This window comes from Mirounga angustirostris, unplaced genomic scaffold (assembly GCF_029215605.1).
Source record: "Mirounga angustirostris isolate CCGP_5_RB_7025 unplaced genomic scaffold, mMirAng1.0.hap1 SCAF_1, whole genome shotgun sequence".
In the NCBI taxonomy this organism is placed as follows: Eukaryota; Metazoa; Chordata; class Mammalia; order Carnivora; family Phocidae; genus Mirounga; species Mirounga angustirostris.
This window is the reverse complement of record NW_026991709.1, coordinates 215159506-215177875: the sequence shown is the minus strand read 5'-3', so window position 1 is coordinate 215177875 and position 18370 is coordinate 215159506. Positions and strand designations below refer to the sequence as shown.

Sequence of the window (18370 nt, the reverse complement as noted above, 5' to 3'; positions counted from 1 at the left end):
GACCCCCCGTGCTGGCTGCGCCTGGAGGCCGGATGGCCGCCAGCCCCGGGAGGGGACAGGGCCTCTGAGGTGCCCACAGTGGCCCCCAGCAGGGCAGGAGTCCCCGGGAGCAGCTGGGCCGCTCTTCCTGTGCCCCCACCCCCCCTGGGGGCCAGGCCTGGGAGTGGCCCTGCCCCCCCTCCCCAGGGCCTCTCCTCTAGGAGCGGCCAGCAGGCGCAGAGAGGTTGAATGGGGGACGCACGCCTTTGTTCCTGTCCCTGCTCTGGCTCTGACCTTGAGAGAGAGACAAGAACAGAAGGAAAACAGAGCTTCAGCTCAAATCCGCTCAGGCAGCCGTGGTGGCGGCTGCGGCTCTTGCCTTGGTGGCCCCTGCATGCAAATGAGCAGACCCATTGCCGGGCCTTTGCTGAGGCAGTCCCCTCGGCCTGCAGTGCCCTGCCCAGCTCCCTTCACCCCTGCAGGTGCAAGTCCTGCTGGGTCTGACGTCTGATGGAAGAGACCCCAGCCCAAACTGTGAGGTCCCATCAAGTTGGAGGACGGAGCGAGCTTCCCGAAGGCCCCTCTTTGTCGGGCAGGACACTGCACTGGGCCAAGCATGCCGGCCGCCCTGGGCTTGTGGCCCTGTTTCCATACCTGTGCTCAGGAAGAGATCCCCACTTGGAAAGACCACCCTGGTGCTCTCCAAAGGGCCAGACCCGGCAGCCTGGGTGGAGCCGGCCTGTGTGGCTTGAACCCCAGGCCCTCACTCCAGGGGTACCCAGAGGGTCTATCTGAAGGCCCTGCCAGGTGACCCGGGGCCAGTTCTGGGCCTCTCTGGGCCTCCTGGGCCTGCCCTGGCCATGGGCTGTGGACAGGTTCCCACCCTCCTCTGCAGAGCCCGGGGCCAACCCTGGCCCTTGGGCATCTGTAGTCAGGTGAGAGGACAAGGCCCAGAAGCCAGAACAGCCAGAACAGACAGGCTGAGTTCCCCAAAGGGCAGAGGACTGAGAACCTCGTGGTGGTGCTGGGGGCACAGGGAAGGACAGGCCTTGATGGATGAGCAGGACTTTATTTTATTTTATTTATTTGTTTAAAGATTTTATTTATTTATTTGACAGAGAGAGGCACAGCAAGAGAGGGAACACAAGCAGGGGGAGTGGGAGAGGGGGAAGCAGGCTTCCCGCGGAGCAGGGAGCCCGATGCAGGGCTCGATCCCAGGACCCTGGGATCACGACCTGAGCAGAAGGCAGACGCTCAATGACTGAGCCACCCAGGCGCCCCGAGCAGAATTTTAATGGCAAGAAAAAGGGAAGGACTCAGAGAGGGTATGGCCTGAGCAAAGGTCGGGAAGTGGGAGGGGGGGAGAAGCTCGGGACACACGTGGGGTACACCGACAATACACTGGAGGTATGTGGCTGGGGTGGGTCTGTCCACCTTGCCGGGGTGAAGCTTCATCTGCCAATCTCTGGTCTCTGATGGTTCCTGCAAGGACTTGCAGTAATTCCTCACATGGGAACCTTCTAGTTCAAGTGGTCTTGGCTCCTGGACCTTGCACTTCACCAGGCCTGGGCCTGTGAAACAAACCCAGAGAGGCAGGACCTGGCTGGGCGCCCCCGGCACTTTCCAGCCAGCACTTGGTGACAGAGTACCTCGACAGACGAGAGGCTGTGGTGTGGAGGGACAGGCCTTGCCCAGTTGCTTGCCTGCAGTCAGCTCCCCAGGAGTGATGACTTTGAGTTTCCTGAACAGGTCGGGCTCTCTGGGCCTTTGCTTAAGCTGTGCCCTCTGCCCAAATGCCCTCCCTCCCCCATCAGACTTCGCCTGTGTGTTGACTTAATCTGCCATTGGCCTGCATCCTACACCAGGCGGCTTGGCCCCCACTTGAGCAGCGCAGATAGACTACATGTATCCGGCCCCTGTTACTCGCCCAGCACCCTTAGGAGCTGAGAAGTAGGGACTCTGGTTCCATTTCGCTGAAGGGGAAACAGAGGCCAAAAGAGGAGAAGTGATGGCCCTGGGATCCCCCAGGGAGGTACTAGTGGCCCGGAACTTTGGACTTTGGTGGGGCAGGGAGGCAGGGAGTTAGCTTAGCCTGGTGTAGGATTTGGGGTCTAGGTCTGAATGACGAGGGGCGATGGGGTGAGTCATCTCTGTGCCTCCTGGTCCTCTCCTGGCCCTGCAGACGGCCTTGGTGGCCCGACGGTCAGGAACTCAGGGACCCTGGCCAGGCCCTAGTGAGCGTGATAATGGGGGGGGCGCGAGGCCCCGCCAAGTCCGGCGTCTCCGGGGCAGGACCCCGGCGATGCCCGCAGCAGACAGCCCCACCGGGGACGAGCCTGGCGCGGTCTGGCCCGGGTGGCGGGCGCCGTGGAGGCAGGAGCCCCTCGCCCAGCCCCCCGCGTGGCCGGGGCGCGGCAGGAGGGGGCGCCCGCGGCCCTCCCGGCGCTCGGGCGGGACAAAGGCCGGAGCTCCGGCCCCTCCCCGGCGGCTGCGGCGGCGGCCGCGGCCCGCGCTGCCAGACTCCGCGCGGCCGGGCCGGCGCCCCGCCCGCCGCCGCCGCCGCCGCCTGCCTTCTCGGCGCCCGAGGTCGCGCGCGCCCCGGCGGGGGCGGCGCGGATCTCCAAGCGCCGGCGCGCCCTCCTCCCGCCCGCCCGCTCGGCGGCGGCGGCGGCGGCGGAGGAGGCGGAGACGGCTGGCAGGCGGCGGCCAGGCGAGCGCGGGGCGGCCGGACCGGGGCCATGGCGCCCTCGCCGCGCCCGCTGCTGCCGCTGCTCCTCCTGCTGCTGCCGCTGCCGCCGCCGCCGCCCTTCGCGCGCGCCCAGGACGCCGCCCGCGCCAACTCGGACCGCTACGCCGTCTACTGGAACCGCAGCAACCCCAGGTGAGCGCGGCGGCGCGCGGGGACGCGGCGCCGGCCGCCCCCCGCCCCCGCCCCCGCCCCCGCCCCAGCTCGGGGACGGCCCCCGCGCGCTCCGCCTCGGCAGCGGGGGCGCCGGGTCCCGCGGGAGCCCCCGGGGAGTTCCGGCGCCCTGGAGTTCGGGGGACTCCCGCTCCGCGTGCATCCTCCACCAGCCGCCCCCTCCCAGGGCGCCCCACTGGACGCCCTGTGTGCCCCGAGCGCCGCTGGCCCCCGGAGTTGGGGGACCCCCTCCGGCACCCTCAGGAGCTGCGCAGCCTGAGTGCCTTCCCCGGACTTGGGGGTCCCCCATCCTGGGGCCTCTCCGGGGACCCCTGCCAGCATCGGAGTTCGTGGAGATCCCCGGGGAACCTTGTCGCTGAACCGTGCCAGGTGGGGGACCGTGGCCCCCAGGGCAAGGGCACCCTGGGTGCGTCCTGCCGCTGGGTCCCCACATGAACTTGGGGAAGTTAATATATTCCTCCCGACCGGCCCATAACTGCCTTCACTCCAGGGGGTACCCGGTCCTAGCTTTGTAGAGATGGGGAGACTGAGGCACTGAGGGGTTTGGGGCGGCAGTCCTGGGAGTCTTGACCCGGTAGCACCTCTCACGTCCTCCTGGCGCTGATGGGGAAACCGAGGCACAGGATGGCTGAGTGGCTGGCTCAAGGTCACGGTGAGGGGTGCCGAGCTGGGGTGGGGACCCAGGTGGCCTCGTGCCCAGCCTGCTGCGGTTGGCCGAGGTGTCCTGCCTGTCCGCACATCCTCCTCGGCGTCTAGTGCTAAGTGCAATTTGGGGGCAGCAGAAGTCCCTGTTAATCGGTGTGGGAAAAGTTTGCTGGTGATTGACCATGTCCTGGACATCGGCAGAAGCCTCTGGGCCATCTCTGGCTCTCGAAGGCTGGAGTGGGCTGGAGGTCCCATGGGAGATGGGGCTCGGAGCGCCTATGGCTTTGGGGTCAGTCCCAGCACTCCCGGTCACACCGTGTTCCCAGGGCTGGCTGGGCTGAGCATCGGAGTCAGGGAGGCCAGCCTCCCCGCTTCCTGTCCCTCTGCCACTGGTCACTTTCCCTCTGTGTCAAGTGCCGGCCCAGACACCCTCCAGAGCCCACTGTCCCCTGCCATCCCGATACTGTCCCCTGGCGTCCTGCATCCTCGGGCAGAAAGTTGCATAAAGGGCTGTTTTTGAGGCAGACTCTGGGACAAGGGTAGCCAGTGTCCTGCCGCAGGGGGCAGGGAGCGCACCCAGACACCCCCTTAGTTGCCCAGCTGTGGGGTTGGGCCCTGGGGCGGAGGGCAGAGACCCCGGGCTGCAGAGGGACAGCCAGGCCACTGCGGAGCGGGTTCCCTGAGCCGCCTGCCCTGCCGGTCACATGTGGGTTTGATTAAGGGCTCTTCCCTGCGGCTGAGCGGGGGAGCCCAGCGGGCATGGGGGGCCCCCCACTGGGTGGGGGGGCCCAGTGGGCGGGGGGATGCCCAGCATGCAGGGGGCCCAGCGAGCAGGGGGTGCTGCGGGCGGGGGGGCCAGCGAGTTGGGGGGCAGCGGGCAGGGCTTTCCTGGCCCAAGTTTTTGGTTTCAGCTTTGGAATCTCCGTCCCAGGCATAGCCTGTCCTTTGTTCTAGCAAACCCCAAACACATGGGGAGCCTCAGATGGGGACAGAAGGGGGTGGCTGGGGCTGCCTGCGGCCCCACCTGCCCCGGGGCTGTGGGCAGGACCCCGGCTGGGGGAGGGAGGAAGCCCCCGGTGCCTGGCTCTGGCCGGCCGCTTGGACACCTCCTGTTGCCAAGCTGACAGCCCTGTTCTGACCAGCTGACCGAAGGCCTCGGTGGCCTAGGGACCCCCCAGGAGGTTTGCCATCCCGGGGTGGCTGGCCTGGAACCCGGGCCGGGGGACAGGGTGTGTGCTGGACACGGGAGGAAGGGTGGTGTTGGGCCTCAGGTCCACGGGCAGCCAGGAATGGCGATTTCCCAAAAGTGCCGGTCCCGGGGACAGCGGCCTGGGGTGGAGGTGCAGGGTCAGCGAGCAGGCCTGACGCGGGAGGCAGTCCCACGGGCAGGACACGAGACCCGGGCCTGGTTGGGTTAGTAACAGATCAGCGGTGGTGGCAGGTGGAGATGGGGAAGCGCAAGGGCAGGGGGGCCGTGCCCGGGAGAGAGGGGCACGCACAAAAGGCCGGCAAGGAGGGGGTCAGAGCGAGGGCTGGGCACACTGGAGGGGGGGACGGGCGGTCAGCGGGGGAGCTGAGCGACGGATGTACTCCAAGGGGGAGCGGGGACAGGCGCAGACACTCGCGCCCGGCGGCCTCGCACCTGCACCAAGGCACTGAGTATGCGGCTCTGTGGCCCAATGACTCTCCCGCTGCGCAGTGCTCTCCCCGCTCTCTGACGGCGGGCGGGCGCTGCCGAGGGAGCCCAGCACCCACCGTCGCCGCCGTGGTAGGGCGGGGCCCTGCGGTCCGGTCCAGCCACCAGGCCCCGCTCCCGCACAGGCCGGCTCTCGGCCGTCTGTCCGGCTGGCCCCCACCTGGTCGCCCCGGGGCCGGCCGCTCGGTGTCCAGGCTGGGGGTCCTGGGCCAGCCGCCCTCTGGCAGGGCTGTGTGCCGCTGAGCAGGGAAGCTTTGGGTGCGCCCCTCCGCCTCCGGCCGTGTGTCCCTGTGGAGCTTCGGGTTTTTGTCCGGGACACGCGGGGGTGCTGGGGGCCCCCGGAGGTGCGGTGTGTGTGCGGTGCCCGCTCGGATCCGTGTGGCGGGGTGATGCGTGTGCTCCGTGTGCACGGGGCCCTGGCTCTGGCGTGTTTGCACAGTGTGTCTGTGTGGGGAACGTACGTGGTGTCTGGGGGCGCACGTGCGTCTCTGCGTGTGCATATTTGTGCAGAGGGAGCACGGGGCCGTCCGGGGGGCGCACACATGTGTCTTTAGCGTATCTGGGAGTGGAGTGCACGTGTGTGTCTGCGTGTGCGGCCCGGCCCTGGCTGTCCCAGAGCCTCCGCGGAGGCGGCAGACCGTCCACACGGATGGCGGCACGGCTTGCTGCCCCCGTGCGCCCCGTGGTTCCTCCTCTGTCCCCTCCTGGAGCTGGCTGGGTCCTCGCCAGGGGGACGTGCATCGGTCCCGGGGGCCCTGCGCCTCCCGTGGTGCAGAGGAGCCATCGAGGTCCAGAGCTGGCCCCACGCAGGGCGCCCGCCGCCCCCAAGAGTCCTCCACCCGATTGGAGACCTGCCGCCCGAGTGGCCGCAGAGGCGCTGATGCGGGCTGGGCTCGGGGCTCGGAGCCCACCCTACCCAGGCAGGCCGGGCTTCAGCCGCCTGCCCTCACGTGGGGCTCGTGTGCCCTTGAACGGGGTTTCGTGTGCTTCTGCGTTGGGGGGGTGCGGATAGGAACATGGCGACTCGAGAAGCATCTTCCCCACGGCGGAGGTGCCGGGCATCTCTGGGCCCCATGGCCCTGCAGCCTCGCCTGGGCCTCTGGGGAGAAACGGCTTTGACTGGGCGATGCCGTATTTTGCTGTATGAGGGTTTTTTGTTTTGTTCGAGAGAGGGTAGCATGTCTGGTTTTCAGGGCTTGGAGAGCGAGGCCCCATGGGTCTGGGGCCTCGGGGCCGGAGGGCGGGGCCCGGGGATGCTGTGGGGAGCCCGAGAAACCTGGGCACGACCCCCGTGGAGTGGGGCCATGCAGCTCACGGAGCAAGGCCTGTGTGGCTGGGCAAGCGGCAGCCGTGACCCCTGGAGCTCAGAGGGAAACCCAGGCAGCTCCTGTGGGCAAAAATGGGGGGCCTCTGGGGCTGGGCCCCACGTTCGCACTGACAGGGACCATGACCCCCAAGAGCAGGGTGAGGGGCAGCGGTGCACGATGGGGTGTGGGATGGGGGCACAGCGCTGAGGCACCCCAGCTGCCGGGGGCCGGGCAACGTCTGTCCAGGCCTGAAGCTGGGGTTCTGACGGGCGGGGGAGTCCTCCCTGTCCCCAGCCTCTGTCCCTCCCCACCGTGGACTGCCCTGGGCAGCGTCCACGTGCAGATGAAGACCGAGGCTTGGTGGCCGAGGCCCCGGACTGACTGTATCTGCAGCGGCTCTTGGCCTCCGCCTGCCTGGGGGCGCAGACCCCGGGCCCCCCGGCAGGGTCCTCAGGACCACGGGTGGAGGTTGCTCTTGGGACGGCAGGTGCATTAATGGCGGTCTGGGAGGCAGTGTTTCCGAGGGCCCGGCCCGCAACCCCTAAGCCAGGCCCGTGTTTTCCCCATGACAACCCCCATGGCCCTTCTGCCTTCCTCAGGAAGCGGGGACACAGCCAGCCTTGCCCCGTGGTGTGGCTCTGGGGGGGGGTTTCTCTTTTGGAGGTGGGCCCAGAGGGAGGGCTTGGCCGTGTCCCCCCCACCGGCTGCCGTGCCGGGGAAGGGGACAGCCACCTTTGTGCCTCCACACAGCGGAAAGCCAGATGTGCCCAGCACAGATGCTGGCCAGGTCTTAACCTTGGCCAGACTCTGAACTCTGGCGGGCCGGCCCTGGCCGGGGTCTCGCCCCCATGCAGACTGTCTTGCCCGACGGGTCAGAGGGCTCAGCCGCCTGCCGGACCTGGGGACCATGGCTTCGAGGGGCTCCGTCCACCACGTGAGCCCGGCCGTCCCCTCAACTGTCCCCCGCCGCAGCCCTGCACCCTGTGTGACCTGCCCACCCCGCTATGCGTCCACCTCCCGGCGCTGGGCAGGGGCTGGGGGGAGGGGGGAGTGACTCATCCATGGCCACGGGGAATTCAGGCCCCATCGGATGTCCCCCCGCTCCTAGAGGCAGCCGTGTCTGCAGCTGGCTAAGGAGCACCTTGGGGGGCAGGGGGTGTCCGAGACCTGCATGCACCCGGGCCCCGGCCTACCTGAGACCGAGGCCCAGAGGTGGGGCTGACCCTGTGGCCCCCCGCCCCCACTTTTTGTGCCCACCCTGCCTCATTGTTTTTACCTCTTGCTTCAGGTTGTCCCCTGCACACAGGAGGCCATGCTCATCCTGACGCAGGCTGACCCTGCACCCCCTTGGGGCCCGTTTTTGGAGGCCCCGCCCAGCTCCCCAGCTCTAGGAGAAAGGTGGCCAGGTCTCAGATGGGGGAGATGTCTTCCTGACCCCTCAGAAAGCTAGGGGTGGGTGCTGAGGTCTTGGGGGCCCCCCTGGGAGGGGGAGGGTCTGGCCCTGCCCCCAGCCTGGGCCTCGGGCCCCTGCTGCCCTCTTAGGGCTGGCCTGGGCCTGTTCTTTGCTGGGATCTTGATACGGGCATCTGTCGGCCCCTTCGCTGTGAGCCGGGATTGGGTTCAGACCAGGAAGATGGTCCCGAGTGCCACAGGGGTGCACAGGGCCTTGGTGTGCTGCCCGCCTCACCCCTGCCTCAGTTTCTGGTCTGGGGAGGCGGCACAGCCCTCCCGCCCCCACCCCCATTTTGGGTGAGACTCCTAATTAGTTGCTTTGCTATTAGCGTCTAATGACTTGACAATGGCCCGATTGAAACTAATTAGCTGCAGGCCCGCGGTTGGCAGGGTGGGGGAGGGTGGAGGGCAGGGTTGGGTCCATCAGGGGCTGGGAGGGCTGCCTGGAGGAGTGCACACTGGCAGGCAGCCTGGCAGGGTGAACAGGAGCAGGGGCGAAGGTGTGGCAGGGGAGGGGGATGGGTGTACGTCTGAAAGCCTCAGGAGCTCTCTGTCTGGGAACCCATCCCAAGTCAGTCATTAACCCCTTAGTGAGAATTGCTGTCTCTATCTGCGGCTCCCATGGAGCATTTGCACATCATGCTTCCGCACGATGATGAGAGAAAATGCAAGCTTTGTCTTGCTTGCACCGGCTTGGTTTTGGGGTTGGGCCCCTCCCCCGCACAGGCGCCACCCTGAGCAGGGGCCAGGCGCCCGCCCCTGGTTTGCCCGCCAACTTGGAACTGGGAATGCCAACGCAGCAAGCCCATCGCTATTTTAGAGCCGGGGAGGGGAAAAAATGGTCCACTTAGGCCGCCAGAGCTTGGGTGGGGGTGCCTCTAGGACCCATCTGCCTGGGGTCCTCGCCCCACTGTGGGCCTCTGTTTGCTTCCTAGGACTCCAGCAGCTCAAAGACCTTGAGTCTTTGGGCCTGTGCTGGCAGCGAGGGAAGGGGTGAGGAGGAGGTGGACCCCCATGGTCCAGGAGAGCAGACAGCAGACTATGTAAAGGGAAAAGTATGATGATGTTGAACGAGATACGGGATGAGGTGCAAGTGGCGGGTGCCAGGCAGTGGGGAGAGCATGTGCAAAGGCCCTGGGGTTGGAACAAGAGCAGCAGGAAGGCAGGTGTGGCTAGAAGGGAGTGAGCTGGGAGCAAGCACAGGGCAACCAGGGTGCGGACAGTGGGGCCTTTGGGCCTCATGACCTGGGAGGACTGTGGGTTTTATTCTGAGCGATGGGGAGCTTTGAGCCAGTGGATCACAAGGTCTGATTTACATTCAGGAAAGTGAGCCCTGGATTTTGGGAGGCCAGGAGCCTGGCCTGCCTGGAGGGGCCCACGCATCCAGCCGCTGAACAAGCAAAGCAGCCTCGGTTTCGGACGTTTTTTGGAAGATGAAACGGGAGGGGAGAATGATGTTGGTCCGATGCAGGGGAGGAAGGCAGACATCCTGGGAGAAGCACAGGCAGGGGCGGTGTGGGGAGAGCTGGTGATGCTTCGGCAGCCCCACTCTCCAGAGTCCATTCGTCTTGAGAAAGGCCCTGCAGAGAGCTAGGCTCTCCTCTTTCAAGCTGAGTGTGTATCCCCTGCATCATGCCAGGGATGAGAGGGGAAACTGAGGACCAGAGGGGGCCAGGGCCAGGACGTCATCACCTTCAGCTTGGCCCTACACTCCCTGTCGCGCGCCCCCCTCCTCCCCCTCCCCACCAACCCCGTGATTTCCCTATCTCCACCTCCCCTGCAGGGCTGGGCATGGGTAGTCCTGGCAAGCGCTTGGCCATGGCTGTCATCGATTGGCTGATCAATGGGGCTTTCAATGGGCTGGGAAGGAGCAAAAATTACTTTTGAAAAAGCCTGAAGTGGCTTTTGCATCGATCTCGCCCAAGCGGCTGGAGAACACAGCCAGTCTGCAAGACACTCCTGCTTGGCCAGCTGAGGGGCAGCCCCAGGGGCGGGCAGCGTCGCTGCCTGACCCTGTCCCAGGGCTGCCCTGCCTCTGGGCAGGGCCTACTGTGTACATGCTTGGAGATCCCCCGTCAGCCTCTGTATGGCCTCGCTGTGCAGAGCTGGAAACTGAGGCTTTGAGAATGAACCACGAGACCTAGCTGGGTGCAGACTTGTGTCTGAACACGGAACTCTCTGCTGCCCCATCTGACCCCACTTCCGGAGTCTCTTTGCTTTACACACTGAATCTGTAAACACCATCCCACCTCTGTGGGGGTGGGCTGAGCTCCCCATTCCTGGACAAGCCCACGAGCAGGGAAGGGGTTGCTGGTGAATCTGCTCCCTCCGACGCTCTGACCAGGAATTCTTGGCGCCTCCGTCTCAGCCACAGGCTTGAAATCACGAAATCTCTCGTGTCAGACTGGGAAACTGAGGCACAAGCGAGCAAGGTCTCCTGCTTGCCTCACTCCCACCTCTGGAGCCCCAGGAGCCCTCTCCCTGACCTGGTGCAGAGCCTCAGGGGCCACAGGGAGGCCCACTGACGCCATCTGATAATCCAGCCGCCCCTTCAGGTGCCCGCTGTGCCGGTCAGTACGCCCAGCATGGGGTCCACACCGCCGTTCCCTCGGACTGGCGCGGCTGACAGTGGGCACAGAGGCATGGCATGGCCACGCTGGGATCCAAGGAGCCGGGGCCCTCCCTGCCGTGGACCCTCCCTGGGGCTCAGCTTCCAAGCGTGTATAGAGAGGGAGAAGGGGCAGCCTGGGGAGCCTGCTCCCAACCCTCCCCTGCTCGGGCCTTTTATCTGCTAATAAGCTCCTCTCCGGAGGCCCCCTTGTCCCACCTCACATGACAGGGACCCAGGGGACCATGCCCGGGAGATCTAAGGCCTCCTGGCCCTCTAGCCTGAGGCAGTGCTGGTGGGGGGAGCCGCCTGTCCCTCTCCCAGCCGACCTCCCTCCTCGCCAGATGAGGCTGGGTCTGGGGGAGGCCGTGGCTCCCCAAGGAAGGGGTGTAGGCTGCATGGCAGGTGCAACCTCCAGGGCAAAGGCTGGGAAGCAGGGCTGAGGGGCAGAGGTGTCGGGACTGGGGGAACCTGAGGGGGTGACCAAGAGGTTGGAGGGGGCAGTTGCCAAATTCTAGAGGCTCTGGAGGGAGGATCCTGGACTTGCTAGGGTCACAGGGGACTGAAGGAGTTGAGGCTGGGGGTCCAGCCCAGAGCAACTCTGAGCTGGTCTGGGGAGGCCTTCACGCCAAGCCCTGCCCCCCCGCAGGGACACTGAGGCTAGGAGAGGGGTCAGAACTAGCCCCGGGGGGCCCCAAACACCCAGCCTGTGTCCCCACACCACCCTGTACCTTCTTGGCAGGCAGATCTACAGAAGGAAAGCTACGGGGGCTGCACGTGGGGGGCAGCATGGGGTGCTGCCTGGAGGAGGGGACATGCAGTCAAGCAATAGCGTTTTTCCGGAGAGGGCCTTGATAATGGGCGCACAGCCTGCTTGCCACAGAAGGGCCCAGATGTCCGGCCTGCGCAAGGGAGAGGGGGTCCCAGTCGCGCGACACCTGCTTGGGGGCCTGCGGTTACCCAGAATGCCTGGCGACCGCCCCTCCTCCCCCAACCCCCACCTGCTTGTGGGCGGGAGGCGCAGGGCGCCCGCGGCGGCCTGGAGTGGAGGGGGTGCGGTGCGGGGTGCGAGGCGGGCACGTGGGCTCGCGCCCTGGAACTTGTCCCCCGTTCTCCCGGCCCCCCCGGCCCCCCAGCCCCCGCCCCCTGCACTGACCCAGCCCCCCCTCCTGCCTCCCTCCCCCCCCGACCGGCCCCCCCCACGCGCGGACCGCCGGGCCGCAGGTTCCACGCGGGCGCGGCGGACGACGGCGGGGGCTACACGGTAGAGGTGAGCATCAACGACTACCTGGACATCTACTGCCCGCACTACGGGGCGCCGCTGCCGCCGGCCGAGCGCATGGAGCGCTACGTGCTCTACATGGTCAACGGCGAGGGCCACGCCTCCTGCGACCACCGGCAGCGGGGCTTCAGGCGCTGGGAGTGCAACCGGCCCGCGGCGCCCGGGGGGCCGCTCAAGTTCTCCGAGAAGTTCCAGCTCTTCACGCCCTTCTCCCTGGGCTTCGAGTTCCGCCCCGGCCACGCGTACTACTACATCTGTGAGTGCGCGGGGGGCCCCCGGGGGCCGGGGGCGGGGGGGGCGGGGAGGAGAGGTCGCGGGAAGGGAGGTGGGGACACGGGCGGAGGGGGCCAGCGGAGGGGGCTGCGGGGGCCGGGGGCGCCGGGGCTGGTGGGGGAGAGCGGGGGCATGTGTGCTGGTGCTGGAGGCGGAGGCTGGGTATGGGGAGATGGGGTCTGGGCTGGACTGTACTCCTGGGCCCCCCTCATCCTGCCCCGGCCTTTGTCTCCCTGGGGTCAAGCTCTTGAATGGTATCATCCTTCCAGCAAGCCCCAGAGGCCTCACTCTCAAGAGCCCCCATTTTGCAAATGGGGAAACTGAGGCTCAGAGCGGAGTTGAGAGTCCAAACCCACAGCTTCCCTTCTGCGATCTCAGTTTCTGGATCAGGCCACTGGGCCTCTGGGTTGGGGGAACGGATGGCCCCACCATCAGCTTGTTCCATACTTAGACCAGGGGTGCCCCCACCATTGCAGTGAGGAGGGAAACAGGCATAGGGAGTCTGGTGGGGGAGGGGAGCATGGTCAAAGCCAGGAGGGAGGGCAGAGCCTGTGTTCTGCCCATCACACCCTGGCTCGGGCAGGGGTCTCCCAGGCCCTCCCCCAGCATCCTCCCCTCCCCAGTCTCCCCCCATCAGGCCCACCTGGCCCAAGATTCCCCAGGGACCGTGGAAGCTGCTTTTCAAGGCTTGGGGACACTCAGGCACGCAAAACCCCACGCTGGGCCAGGCTGAGGGTAGGCTGCCCCCGGCTCTGCTGCGCATCAGGGGGGTCCCAAAGGGCCTCCGGGTTCCTCCCCATAAAGTACTGATGGCAGGGTCTGGGGAGGCAGGAGCACAGCAGAGCTGGGCCTGGGTTCGAGACCGGATCTTGCTGTGGTCTTGGCGGTTCTTTACTCTCCATGAACCTTAGCCAGGAACCTGGGAGTCTGGGCATTGCCCCCCACCAACACGGGGACCTCTGGGAGCCCAACTTGTCATTGGGCGGATGCCTCTTCAGAGGCACTGAAGCACTGAGGGATCGTGGGGATCCCCATTCCTCAGCATCTTGGGGGCCTCTAGGGAGCCAGGTGGGGAGCGGGGCTCTGCCCCCCGGGGCTGTGGGAGAGGCAGCCCCTCGCCCCCCTCGTTCCTGCTGCGTCAGATTAAACTGAGAAGGCCCCATTCTTCCTTTCTGCTCTATTTGGATTTTTTCCTTTTAATTCAAGGAAGAAACGGGTGGAGGAAGGGGGAAGAAGGTGTTTAAATTAAGTCCTCGTAATATAAGAAAAATTACATTTTTTCTTTCCAGGACGGGAGTTTCGTAAAGATAATTATTGTACTTACCCGTCCTGTCTTTATGACGAATGTTATTTTTATTTCGTGCTTTTTTATCTTCATCTCCTGGCGTGAGGGGCTTTTGGGGGGGGGTGGGCAGAGGGGGCAGCCAGCGTGAGGACAGGCGGTCCGGGCTATTTCCATGTGCGTGAACGGGCTTCACGTATGTGGAACCCCACTGGCCCCCACCGGCCTCCAGGCCTCCTTCCCCTCCCTGTCCTGCGCCCCAAGTCCCCTTCCCTCATGACTCATTGCTGGTGCTGCTCTACCACCCCCGTCCCCTGCAGGGTGCTTGCCATGTGGGCCAAGAAGCAGGGAGCAATAATGGGGGGATTTTAGGCATGAGGACCGAATGTGCTTCTGCCTCCCTGTGGCCTCCAGCAGGGTGGGTGTCTTTCCGGGGGAGGTGGGGAAGCAGCCTCTCTCCCAGGGGTTACTGGCTTCTGTTGGCTCCCAGATGGAGGACATCATTTCCAAAGCCCTTACTGTGTGACAGATGAGGCCCAGATAGAGGGTGACTTGCCCACAGGCACCAGAGAGCAGGTATTGGTCCCAGATCAATCATTTGGTTATAGTGATTTTTTTGCTGATCCATTCAAAACAACCGTATTTTTGTTTATCACCTTTGAACCTTGCCCTGTGTTGCCTTGGGGTGAGATGGAACCAGGCAGACACCCCCATTCTCTGGGGTCAGGGTTCAGCAAAGGGAGGGGCAGGGGGAGTGTGCAGGAGGACTTCTGGGAAATAGAGGGCATTGTGTCTGGGGCTTTGATGTGTGATTAGGAGTTTTATGGATGGAAACTCCCATAGCCTTGGTCCAGGGTTGAGTTACCAGTGCGGGGAAGGCGATATAGCCCCAGGAGGTCTCTGGCACTGACAGCCCCCTACTCCGCCAATCCCCATCCCCCTCTCTTCCAGCTGCCACGCCACCCAATGTTGTGGACCGACCCTGCCTGAGGCTGAAGGTCTATGTTCGGCCGACTAGTAAGTGCTCAGGGCGCCACCCCTGTGTCCTGAACCCACAGAACCACTCAGTGGTCAGCAGAGCGGAGTTCTCAGACCACAGCCCTGGGAGTCCCACGACCTCAGCCATGGCTGGGGCAGCCCCTGCCCCGAGCCTCCGTTTCCCCATCTGTAAATGAGGACAACATTTCAGACATTTTTTTTTTAAGATTTTATTTATTTATTGACAGAGAGAGACACAGTGAGAGAGGGAACACAAGCAAGGGGGAGTGGGAGAGGGAGAAGCAGGCTTCCCGCGGAGCAGGGAGCCCGATGTGGGACTCGATCCCAGGACCCTGGGACCATGACCTGAGCCGAAGGCAGTTGCTCAACAACTGAGCCACCCAGGCGCCCAACATTCCAGACATTTAAGAGTGAAGGTGAAGTGCAGGACCCGGCCCTGTGCTGAGGCCATAGCCCCCTTTCATCCAAGAGTGAGCATCAGGAAAGTTCCCGAGATAGACCTAAGGGCCCGTGTCCTGAGCTCTTGAAACATCATAGCCACATCCAAAGAAAAGGGGGTCTCCGCAGCCCCTTGTGACCTCACCCAGGTGCCAGGCACACATGCCGGGGCACCTGCTGTTTGTCATGCTCTGCACAGGAGGCCCAGCCCCAGTGAAGATGGTCAGAAATGTCCCAGCTGAGGTGCGGCTGAGGTTGATAAGCTCCAGGAAGCCGAATGAGGGTGTGGGGGTGCAGATGGTTAGGGAGGGGGTGAGGGGGGTTGGGGCCACCTGATGACCATTCTGTCTCCGTGTCCCCCCAGACGAGACCCTGTACGAGGCCCCTGAGCCCATCTTCACCAGCAATAACTCATGCAGCGGCTTGGGCAGCTGTCGGCTCGTCCTCAGCACTGTCCCTGTGCTGTGGACGCTCCTGGGCTCCTAGTCCCAGCCCACCTGGATGCCCCGCCTAGAGACTGGATAGAGACTCCAATTCTCCCACGACTGGTGCTGCCCCTGCCAGGCAGGGGGCCGTCCATCGCCCCAGGGCCAGTCCTGGGGGTGTGTGGCTGAGGACCCCGAGGCCCGAGAGGCCGGGTAGCTGGCCAGACCCTGGCCAGGTCAGCTCTTCTAGAGTTCTGGAGAACCCAAGAACCTCTCAGCAGTGTTTTTCTTTTATGGCAGAATCAGAAAGACTTGAGTTTTTAATTTAATTTATTCCTTGCTGTTGCCAGTGACTTTCGGAAGGAAACAGAATGGGTGGGGCGGGGCAGGGGGTGGGGGGGCGTATGGCCCCCTGGGGCATGGGCATCAGGAGACCCCTGGTCTGGTCACTCCATTTGTTGGGTCCGGGCTGGAGCCCACCCTGGACCTCCCACGCACCCTTGGGACAGGCCGGTCTGAGACGGAAGGGTGAGTGACAAGTGCCCCCCAGGCCCGGGTCCAGGAATCGGAGCCCGCCTCAGACCCTTGTGCCCTGCCCTACCCTCCTTGCTCCTGGTGATCCTTTCCCAGAGTGGAAATCCAGGATGTTTCACCGGGGGGCCCCTTCAGAGTCACAGCCCCCCGAGTCTTAGAACTGCTTGCCCCCCTCCCCCCAGCCTCACCTGATCACCCTCGAGGCCAAGAAGACATGACATTTCTGTAAATAGAGCCAGCAAGTATATACTGTGATTTATTTTTACTGTATGCCTAAGGACGTCCTGGAAAGTTTCTTTTTTCTCACCCCTTCTTGGGAGACGGGCACTTTTTTTTTTGGCGGGGGTGGGGGGGTGGGGGGACTTTTTAGAGTAGAAGCCACACTTCGCAATAAGCTGGATTGTCTGTCGGAGCCCCTCCCCCTACCCTAGGACCTAATGACGTTTATAAGAGAAAACAGGACAAAGCAGAATGTGGGGGCCACCCCCAGAAAAAGACATCCCCCTGACATTTTAAAGAAGCAAACAGCATTTATATGGATTTCATATTTCTACCCGCCTTTCCTGATCTGTGTTTTCTATATATTATATATACGTATATGTCGTGCGGCCACCATGAGGCTCAGGCACGCCGGGGGGGCTTTCGTAGGGCAGCGCGGGCTTCCCCCTCCGTTGCGATCAACTTTGGATTCTGTATTTTTTTATAATAAAACGAGCATAAACCTCAAGGGTGTGCATGTGTGTTTGGGCCCACTGACCCCAATTGGAGGGGCACATGGACTGCAACTTTGGAGTTGTGGCTGGACTCCCCTGGGGAGGGGTGTCTTCGAGGAGCATCTGGGGTCAATCATGATGGGTTCTTGGGCGGTTTGGAGGCCAGGCCCTGGGATGAGCATTTTACGGGGCGCTGTCCTTCATTGCCCTCCTTGGCCCTCAGTTCCCCCCCCTGAGAAATGGGAATAAGCCCCCTCTCCCCCCTGGGGCAGCTGGGAGGAGGGAGGGAAGAGACTGTGAACTCAGCAGGAACAAGTCGGAAGCCAGGACCCCAGGGCTGATCAAGGCCCCCTGCTCCCTCCTCCATGCTGGGGTTCAGATTCCATCATGGCTCTTTCAGGATCCAACCACATTCTCTGACCTCTAGGTCTCCGAGCTCTGCTGCTGTGTGACTCAGTTTCCCTAACTGCCCAGGCCAGGGTAGGGGTCTGTCTGTTGCCTCTTAATCCCTTTATGGCTTTGCAAACGGCATGTGTTGGGGGCTGTGGGGTCCCAGGGGCCTTCACCGCAGCCTTGCCCCAGATAGGGACACAGGGAGGTTGGGGGCCACCCAGCAGGGCCAGTGGACGGGGGTCCTCTCAGCTGCTTGTCCCCTTGGTACCACCTGCCAGGACCGCATCCTCTTGGGCACAATTAGCAGGGAGGGAAGGCTCTCGGCTAATTAATTCAGCCGAGCGGGGCCCAGCGACAGGGACTGCCTCTTAATGAACCCAGTGAGCAGCACAAAGATCCCTGTGTGCACCCCGCCCGCCCTGCCCAGTGTCGCGGGATGGACGATGGACACCCCGCGGATGTGCTGAGCACCATGGAGGCCCTAAGGATCCCCCATTCCACAGTGAGGACCCCGAAGCTCAGAGAGGGAGGAGGACTCCCTGAGGCTGCTTTCCCAAGACCCCTTGCCACAGGGGAGGGACGACTACACAGGGACCATGGGGCGGAATCCTAGCAACTGACTTTAATTTTCTTATTAAAAAAAAGTTACTGAGATATAACTCACATACCACACCATCCATCCATTTAAAATGTTAGTACATTCACAGGGTTGCACAACCAGCTCCACTATCTGATTCCAGAATTCTCACCATCCCCAAAGGCAACCCCGTCCCCGTCATGTCACCCCCACCTTTGCCCCACCCCCCGGCCCGCCCCCCGGCCCCCACGAGCCCCCTTCCCGTCCGTGGATGAGCCTGTTCTGAACGTGTCACCCACGTGGACTCACACCCCCGTGGCCTTCCGTGTCTGGTTCCCTCCCTGAGCGTCGTGGGCTCGGGGTCCGTCCCCGGGGCCGCGCGTGTGGGCGCCTCGCTCCTGTTCTTGGCTGAGGAACACTCCAACATGTGGATATATCACATTTTCGTTATCCTTTCACCAATTTATGGACATTTAAGGTGTTTCCAGCTGGCTATTATAAGGATTTTTAAAAAGATTTTATCTATTTACTTTGAAAAAAAAGGGGGGCACCTGGGTGGCTCAGTTGGTGAAGCCTCTGCCTTCGGCTCAGGTCATGGTCCCAGGGTCCTGGGATGGAGACCCGCATCGGGCTCCCTGATCAGCGGGGAGTCTGCTTCTCCCTCTCCCACTCCCCCTGCTTGTGTTCCCTCTCTCGCTGTGTCTCTCTCTGTCAAATAAATAGATAAAATCTTAAAAAACAAAGATTTTATCTATTTATTTGAGGGGGAAGGAGCAGGAGTGGAAGAAGGGGCAGAGGGAGAGGGACAAGCAGGCTCCCCACTGAGCAGGTCCCCTGGGATCACTAC

General features: G+C 63.7%; 1 protein-coding gene across 1 annotated transcript; it reads left to right on the top strand.

Annotated features, from left to right (window-relative positions):
* The first annotated feature begins 2596 nt into the window (after positions 1-2596).
* EFNA2 (ephrin A2) lies at positions 2597-16567 on the top strand. Its single transcript, XM_045863473.2, has 4 exons — positions 2597-2860; positions 11832-12145; positions 14396-14461; positions 15246-16567. Exons 1-4 carry the CDS (start codon positions 2718-2720, stop codon positions 15365-15367), a joined length of 645 nt encoding a protein of 214 aa, XP_045719429.1. The 5' UTR covers positions 2597-2717; the 3' UTR covers positions 15368-16567.
* Positions 16568-18370: the final 1803 nt, after the last annotated feature.